The sequence below is a fragment of the Nannospalax galili genome, unplaced genomic scaffold (assembly GCF_000622305.1).
Source record: "Nannospalax galili isolate Female #2095 unplaced genomic scaffold, S.galili_v1.0 scaffold572, whole genome shotgun sequence".
NCBI classification, from domain to species: Eukaryota; Metazoa; Chordata; class Mammalia; order Rodentia; family Spalacidae; genus Nannospalax; species Nannospalax galili.
This window is the reverse complement of record NW_008331829.1, coordinates 248,915-257,904: the sequence shown is the minus strand read 5'-3', so window position 1 is coordinate 257,904 and position 8,990 is coordinate 248,915. Positions and strand designations below refer to the sequence as shown.

At 38.5% G+C, this 8,990-nt stretch overlaps 1 protein-coding gene across 1 annotated transcript in view; it reads right to left on the bottom strand.

The window, feature by feature from the left end:
* Positions 1 to 8,990, bottom strand: part of Nlgn1 (neuroligin 1) — a 775,769-nt gene that overhangs the window by 530,666 nt on the left and 236,113 nt on the right. Inside the window, exon 2 of the mRNA XM_008826943.2 lies at positions 189 to 248. Coding sequence (XP_008825165.1) covers positions 189 to 248 — 60 coding nt within the window. The remainder of the gene's footprint in view (positions 1 to 188; positions 249 to 8,990) is intronic.

Here is an 8,990-nt window from a genome sequence, read left to right as displayed (position 1 = left end):
AAATCAAGGGTTTTATCACATTTTTGAACATGTATTTAGTTTTACATGTATTTAGTCTTACTTATGTTTTCGTATATATATATAAAGAAGTTAAAAAAAAAATATATATATATATATATATATAGAAAGGGGTGGAAAAAATGATTGAAACCCTGGTCATGCAAATAGATTTGGTGGAAAAAAAATACCTTCATCTTCAGCACCGTCATTATCACCTAAATCATCTGTCTGTTTCTTTGTTAGGGGACCTAGGATTGAGAATGGAGAAATGGAGGGAAAAAAAAGACAATTCAAGAATAAACAAGACTGAGGGGGAAAAATAAATGTAAGTACTAAAATTCTCAAGGATATTTCAAAAAATAGTGGGGAAGTGGTTATATCACAGTTGATTTTGTTTAAGAAAAAAGTTCCCTTCCCCAAAATATATCATAGATTTAGTTTATGAACATATTCAGCATTTAAAATACATTGTGTTTTGATATTTCAGTCATAGGCAAAATGAATGATTTAAAAAAAAATACCCACTGCATACAAAAATATAAACCATTTTATTAGTTGAAAATACAGTTATTCTGGGTCTTTTCTATTTATATTGGTGACAGCAATAAAGCAGGTCAAATGCATTGTTTAACTTGGGACAAGATAATAACATTAAGAAAAGAGACATAAACATCTTTAAGTTGTTCTTTTTCTGCTTTCCCTCCTTTCTATCTTTGTAAGAACGTCAACACTTACACATTTTTAATTCATACATTCTTTTTTTTTTTTTAAAAAAAATGTGCCTCTTAAAGTTACTTGCCAAGACTCAAGTACTCCCCCATGTGTTTTCTTTTAGATATTAGCTGTGGTTTTAAGACATTTGACACCTGCAGGCATCTAGGACCAGATAATTTCACCCTGTGGTAGAGAAAAGGCACCAACAGTAGAAGTCAGTATTTAACTATCGAGGTAGTTACACAGTTAGGAATTATTTTTCATAATCAATTTTGTAGCATAATGGAATTAGGGCCTTCTGCAATTTCATGCTCAGTATAGTTATTTATAATAATATCATGTTTTAGAAGAATAATTGTATTAAAACGCTGTGAATGTTTGATAAATGTTTTATTATCCTAAACAGTGCTAATTTGCTAGAATAAAGAAACACACCGAAGGGGAAGTCAAAGGTCTTGTGACAGTAATTTTAAGTGGCACACAGTTGACATATGCAACACACAGGAAAGCAAGTGAGGCCTCGCAGTCTCTTTCTAGTTCTACGACCATTTAATTTATATGACAATTCGTAATCCTCATGCAAAAAGCAATCACTACAAACACAGGACACGCTAGTTAAGAGACAGCCAACCACATCAATAAGCAGGAGGATTTTGTCATGCAAACGTAAGAGTCACAGAGAAGGGAGAAAGAAAATAAAACCATTATTGATTTTAATAATGTAGGTAGTAAAGAGGCAAGCATTAACTCTAAGCACACTTCACTGGAAAAGGATTGTTAAACATTTGAGAAAGATTTGCAAGTCTTTTCAAGATTCTATGTGTTATGCTTGTAATTTAAAACTAAATCTACTATAACAACCCTCAAAGAATGGAAAACACCATCCCAGAAATAGAAGGAAAAATGAAATACAGTATGTTTTTATTTCATCAGCTCGGAATTATATCATTGAAAATATCAATAATTTGCAAAGATTGAAGCATTTAAAAACTAGAAATAAGTAAAGTACTAGAAAGAACCTACTGGAAACTTCAATTAGAAGGTCATGCTTTCAAGGTCATCCAAACAAAGACAGGGTGACTGTGCACCAAAAATTAATTTATATGCCTTTATAAACACACCTTCAAACATAATTATATGAGGAATCATGGAAGAAAGTAATAATTGACATTAATTGACTGTCAGTTGCAAGTTCACAGATACCTACAGTTACTTAATATAATGCTGTTTAAATGCAAAAGGCACAGCTAAGGTTGTCTGGTGTTCATGCGATTGTGTTGTTACAGTCCCCAAAATATTTTAGTTTTAAAATTTAAAATAGCAGACAGAATTCTTGAGATATTTCCAATTTCAAGGCATCATTCAAAATACTAAATTTAGTAAACCATGTTTTCCAAATTTTTTATTTTCCTATAATTTCCCAAAGCCTGTTTTTTGTTGTTTTTTTTTTTTTAACTCCCACCTTGTTATTTTGCAGGATGCTATAGAGATAAGGTTTACTTTCTGGTTAAAAACAAAAACTGAGAATGGTGGTATTTACTGCTTCCAAATCTCTATCCACTTTATAATTTTAACTAAATAACTTATTTAATTCTTGGCTTTTAAAGGAACCTGTCAAATGAGCTCAATTTCTTTTTTTTTTTTTTTCCTGACTCATCAGTTTGAGAGTCTTTCAAAGCACATGTGAAACTTATCACAATGGAATCCCTGTCCTCACATCAGAGTTTTATAAGATTTTTGCCTTAGACAATTTGGATAGAAGTGCATTTTCCTCCCCTTCTAGGGTATCTAAGGCAATTCCTATGATCTATTGGAAACCATGCATGTTCTACAGCTACAGAGCCAAGAATTTTCCATGTTTCACATGTTTACAGAACTGTTTTCTTCTAAACCTACATGAAATGCAGTAGTAAAAAGAATTTTTTGACTTGATCTTCTATTTCTTTGCATGTGGGAAAAGTTTTCCACTGTTATATGGCTAAGTAGAAAGTTGTGGAATTTATTCTGGGTGAGGTGGGGAGAATGTCTAAGGCTGGAGTGGCTGACTGAGCTTTGCCCACATATGGTGCTGCCCTGTCCCTTCCATCTTCAGGAAGCTGTGTACCTTTTAACAGACACAGAGTAGTTTGTAAATCTATATACTGTACCAATCTGATGAGTTACGATTGGATGTAGACACTGATTCAGCATCATGAATGCATGAAGACATCAGTCTAGAGAAAGATGAAGTTGAGTTCTCCAAATAAAAGCATCATTCAACGATACCAAATTATTACCATAGACTAGATTCTAGCTTTATTTTAGGGATCTAAGCATAACTGTGTTTCATATTCTCATGATTTTCCTATACATCTGATTATTTTAAGTTGCATGGGAAGATGAGGGTTGGTAATAGTTTGGGGAAAAATCATCATGAAAAGAAAGAAAGCAGATTTCTTTCAAATCTATACCAAAACACACCAAGAATAAACTAAAAAGACAGAGTTGAAAATTTAGAACTCAGTGGAAGTTTCTTTGAGTAAGTTTCAATGGAGTAAACACATCCTGGTTTTCATAGCAAGAGATCTCTGCATGACTTCAAGGGTCCATATTCCAGTGCTATAAGCCAAATAGCCCACTGTCCATTAGCAACTCTGGCTCTTATTTTCCTTATCCTAAAATGCTACAGTTGGTCAGTGAGGTAACCATGCTTTAAATAGAAAGAAAAAAGTAGCTAGTCTTAATGTTCTTGTGACAAACAGACTATCACCTTTTACAGCCCATGTATGCTTGTAAGTTGAGGGGCCTGATTTGCCCAAGGGTAGAGCATCTACCCGTTGAACAGGAATGAATGTCGTAACAACACTCCATATAAAGTTTATGCTTTTTTTAAACAACAAATATTGCATTTCCAATATCAGAAGTTTAATATAGGTATCTTAAAGCAGCAAATATAAAGGAAATGAGAACCACTCTACCCTGTATGAAGAAGCGATTTATTTTGCCTTGAAACAAAATGGGGCTCTCCTCCCAGAGGAATGCACACAAAACTCTCATTAGAGTTAATAGAAAAGTAGCACTCATGTCATTTTGAAAGGAAGTAAGAGTAATTACTATATTTTATATCTACTATAGGCAATAAATAGATTCAGTAATGAATCCATAGAGCTAAGCAAGGTAAAGGGAATGCCTACTCATAAACTTTGACCTCATTTAATTCCAAAATAGTTTCTTTGTGATCTCCAGAAAGTTTTCTCAGCCTCGGCCCTTATAAAGGAAGTGTGACACAATCTTACACTTTGAAATCTAGCCACTAGCCATGATACCTTTAATTTTTTAAAGAATAAAAATATCAGCATTTCTCTGTAGTTAACTGGAGAATAATTATGAGCTCTGAAATAATTACCATCCACCTATATTAATGCTCTGTTTTCTCTTTCTCTTTGCTGAAAGGTTAATATACTTTAGGTCTCAAATACATTAGAACTAATTATAAATTCCTCCATTACCACTGCAATTCAGCAGGAATTCTTCAGACTTTGTGTCATATGTATTGACAAAAGACAAGTATGCTGAGGGTATTATTAGATCCTGACTCAGAAAACTGGTCATGAGAAATGTGCCCCTATCAAGGGATGGAACCTCTGAAAGTCTGAGGATTATTTAGAGTTCCAGACCCAACAGGTCACAGGATGATAGACAGAAGGCTAACAACCTTGTTCTTTTTCCCCACACTCTTGACCCAGAAGACTTTGAGATAAACTGACTGTAAAGAATTCCTAAGGCCAGAACATTTTGACAGAATGAAAGCATTTAAAGAGTCTGCCAGTGTTCTATGGCAATCAGAAACAGCAGTAGATTCCCTTGAGAGAAAATTTAGTGAATAAAACTGGGGTCAAATGTGTGAAAACTGTGTGCATTTATATGAAGAACAAGGCCAGAACTTAGTGGATATAAGTCACAACCTGAGTATATCATTTAATACTTACCAAACTGACAAACAAGGAAATGAAATGGATTTTAGTAATTAAATATCATTACGGTGGGTATATTTGCAAGCCTGTTGAATCTTCTTCAAAATTTAGTTTCTTTCACATACCTAGTATGATGGCTAATCCTTGGTGTCTATTTGACTGGATCTGGGATTAACTGAAATGAGAGAGATCTTCTTAATTGGATCATCTGAAGCTGGAAGACACACCCTAAATGTGGGTGTCACCTTCTGATGGCAGCCCATATAAAAGGCCATGGCAGAGAAAAATGGTTTTTTGCTTTTCTCTGCTTGCCTTCTCTCTCCCTGGTGAGTTCATTTTGCCATTGTAGATTGAAGACTAGCTGATCTTTTGGAATTCATCAGACTTTCAGGGCCAGATTGGGACTACTGAGACATCCAGCCTTGTGGACTGAGCAACTACGGATTCTGAGCCTCTCCAGTGTGGTGCAGCCTTTGTTGGAATGCTTGGACTCTATTCTGTGAGCTAAACTGATAAATCTCTATCCATATATATTCATTCTATTGGTTCTGTTTCTTTGGAGAACCCTGACTAATACAGATTGTGGTACCAGGAGTGGTTCTAGAGAAACAGAATTGAAAGGATGAATTTCTTGAATGGGGTTGTTGGTATTTGGAGCAGGCTCTCCAACTCAGAGTCTTCAGGGAGCATGGAGAGCACCAAAAATCCATGGTGTAGACTACTTGAAACAATTATGGAGATAGACGCATTTGAATAACTCACCTCTTGTGAAGAGCAAGAAATTTAGCATCTATACATAAAACATTTGACAATTTGTGGAAAAATAAGAAAAATAGTGATGCTAGCTGGTTACTTCTAGCATCTCTGGATAAAGTGATGAAGATAAACAACGAGCCTAATGACAAAATTGACAAGCTCCAGATTCGAATCAACAGTTCAAAAGTTTCCAAGTGTGCCCTGGAAGAGAATCTTCTCTCCAGCAGCCAGAGAGCTAAAGCTGCAGAAAATCAAACTAGAACCCTTAATATGTACATTTGGCTGACCTACAACACAAATTTAATTCCCAGCCTCAAAGGGTGTCAACAGTAAAGGTGAGGGTACTGCTAGGGAAAGATTGGAATCCTGACACATGGGATGGAGATGTGTGGGAGAACCCTGAGGAGGCTGAGGAATTTGAGTCACCTGATGAATTAATCTCCCCACCCTTGCCTGAGGAAACTAATCCCATTGAGGAAACTAATCCCATTCAGCAAGATGAAGCTGATGTCTGTCCCTCAGGGCCCAGTTGTTGTTGCCTCTAGACCTATAACCAGACTCAAAGCTAAGCAGGCCCCTAGAGGAGAGATAGAAAGTGTGGCCTATGAGGAGGTGCACTACACCACTAAAGAGCTTAGTGAATTTGCTAATTCTTTCAAGCAGAAGTCTAATGAATATGTCTGGGATGGATTTTAAGGGTATGGGATAATGGTGGAAGGAACATAATATTGGATCAGGCTGTTTATTGACATGGGCCCCCTGACTGGAGATTTTAAGTTTAATATGGAAGCTTGTGCAATTAAAAAAGGTGTTAAAAGTTTATTTGGTTGGCTGAGGTATTTATCAAAAGATGGCCTACTGACAGAGAGCTGGAGATACCTGATATCCCTTGGCTTAGTGTTGATGAAGAGATTGTAAGGCTCAGGCAAATTGGTATGCTCGAGTGGATTGGCTGTGCAACATCAAATCCTCCACAATGGAAGGACCCAGAGGATATGCCTTATAAGATGAAAAGTACTGAGAGAGACACCAGAATGTTTGAAGAGCTTTGTTTTTGCACTTTTCCTTATGCCAAGTCTTACAGCTGGAGATGCTGCTGCTCAATTACATAAATTAAATGTAAATATAATAGGTGTAACAGGACCTCAGAGTAGGAGTCAGGTGGCAGTGTTGAATTACCAAAGACAAGGTGAGCATACATCGTAATGGGCAGCAAAGGCAAAACAATACCTACAATGACATGACTCAAATGGACCTGTGGTACTGGCTAAGCAATCATGGTGTTTCCAGGGACCACAGACATAAGAAGCCCACTAAGTTTTTATTTGATCTGGATAAGAAGAAAAGCTCTAGGATGAATGACAGGAAGTCAGTATTGGACCACAGTAATGGAGAATCCCGCTCAGTCAACCAATTTCCAGACTTGAGAAAGTTTACAGACCCAGAACCCCTTGACTGAAGGGAAGGCCGGGTGCCTTGAGGTACCAAAGAGTTATGCTGTTTGCCTCTCACCCATCCTTCCCCAGAGGGACCTGCGGCCTTTTACTAGAGTAACTGTACACTGGGGGAAAGGAAATAATCAGACTTTCTGTGGCCTATTGGATACCGGTTCTGCATTGACACTGATTCAGGCAAACCTAAAAAGCACTGTGGCCCTCCAGTTAAATTAGGGGCTTATGGAAGTCAGGTGATAAATGGAGTTTTGGCTGAAGCCTGACTGACAGTGCATCCAGTGGGTCCCCGAACTCATCCTGTGGTTATTTCCCCAGTACCAGAATGTATAATTGGGATAGATATACTTAGGAAGTGGCAGAATCCCCACATTGGTTCCCTGACCTGTGGAGTGAGGCCTATTATGGTTGAAAGGCCAAATGGAAACCACTGGAATTGCCTCTGCCAGGGAAAATAGTGAACCAAAACCCAAAAAGCATCCCTGGAGGGACTGTAGAAATTAGTGCCACCATCAAGGATTTGGAAGATGTAGGGGTGGTGATTCCCACCACATCTCCCTTTAACTCTCCTCTTTAGCCTGTGCAGAAGACAGATCGGTCATGGAGAATGACAGTTGACTATCAAAAACTTAATCAAGTAGTGACTCCAATTGCAGCTGCTGTACCAGATGTAGTTTACTTACTCGAGCAGATTAATACATTTCCTGGTACCTAGTATGCAGCTACTGATTTGGCAAATGCTTTCTTCTCGATACCAGTTCATAAAAACCACCAGAAGCAATTTGCTTTCAGCTAGCAAGACCAAGAGTATACCTTTACTGTCCTGCCTCAAGGGTATATTAACTCTCCAGCATTGTGCCATAACTTGGTTCGAAGGGATCTTGATCGCCTGACTCTTCCACAAAATATCACACTGGTCCACTATATTGATGAGGTTATGCTGATTGGATCCAATGAGCAGGAGGTAGCAGACTGTCTGGACTTGTTGGTAAAACATATACTACTAAGAGGATGGGAAATAAACCAACCAAAATTGAAGGGCCTTCTACCTCAGTGAAATTTCTAGGAGTTCAGTGGTGTGGAGCATGCAGAGACATTCCTTCTAAGGTGAAGAATAAGTTGTTGCATTTGGCCCCTCCCTCTACCAAGAAAGAAACACAATGCTTGGTGGGCCTGTTTGGATTCTGGAGGCAGCACATTCCTCATCTGGGTGTGTTACTATGACCCATATATCAAGTGACTCGGAAAGCAGTTACCTTTGAATGGGGCCTGGAACAGGAAAGGGCCCTTCAACAGGTCCAGGCTGCTGTCCAAGCTGCTCTGCCCTTTGGGCCATATGATCCAGCAGACTCAATGGTGCTTGAGGTATCAGTGGCAGATAAAGATGTTGTTTGGAGTCTCTGGCAGGTCCCCATAGGGGAATCACAGCGGAGGCCATTGGGATTTTGGAGTAAGGCTTTGCCTTCATCTGCGGACAACTATTCTCCCTTTGAGAGACAGCTCTTAGCCTGCTACTGGGCCTTAGTGGAAACTGAATATTTGACAATGGGCCACCAAGGCACCATGTGACCGGAGCTGCCCATCATGAGCTGGGTGTTATTTGACCCCTCAAACCATAAAGTAGGATGTGCACAGCAACAATCCATTATCAAATGGAAGTGGTATATATGTGATCGGGCCCAAGTAGGCCCAGAGTGCACAAGCAAATTACATGAAGTTGCTCAAATGCCTATGGTTCCTGTTATGATGCCTCCTGTCATAACTCCTGTTATGATGCCTCCTGTTCTCAAGCATGCACCTATGGCTTCATGGGGTGTGCTCTATGATCGGTTGACTAAGGAAGAGAAGACTAGGGATTGTTTTACAGATGGTTCAGCACAATATGCAGACACTGACCCTGAGGAAATACCTCCCAGAAGACTTCACCTCAGTGATCCTGTCTCTTGTTACTTATAGCTGATTTTTCAGCCCCAGCTAACCAGCATCAGTTGTCCTAGTAAAGCAAAGGTATTGCTTCAGGTTCTGGTCTCTTCTTAATCACGGCTGATTCTTCAGCCTCAGCCGACTAGAACCCACAGATTCTCAATCCAAAATCTCACATGAACAGACATTTGGA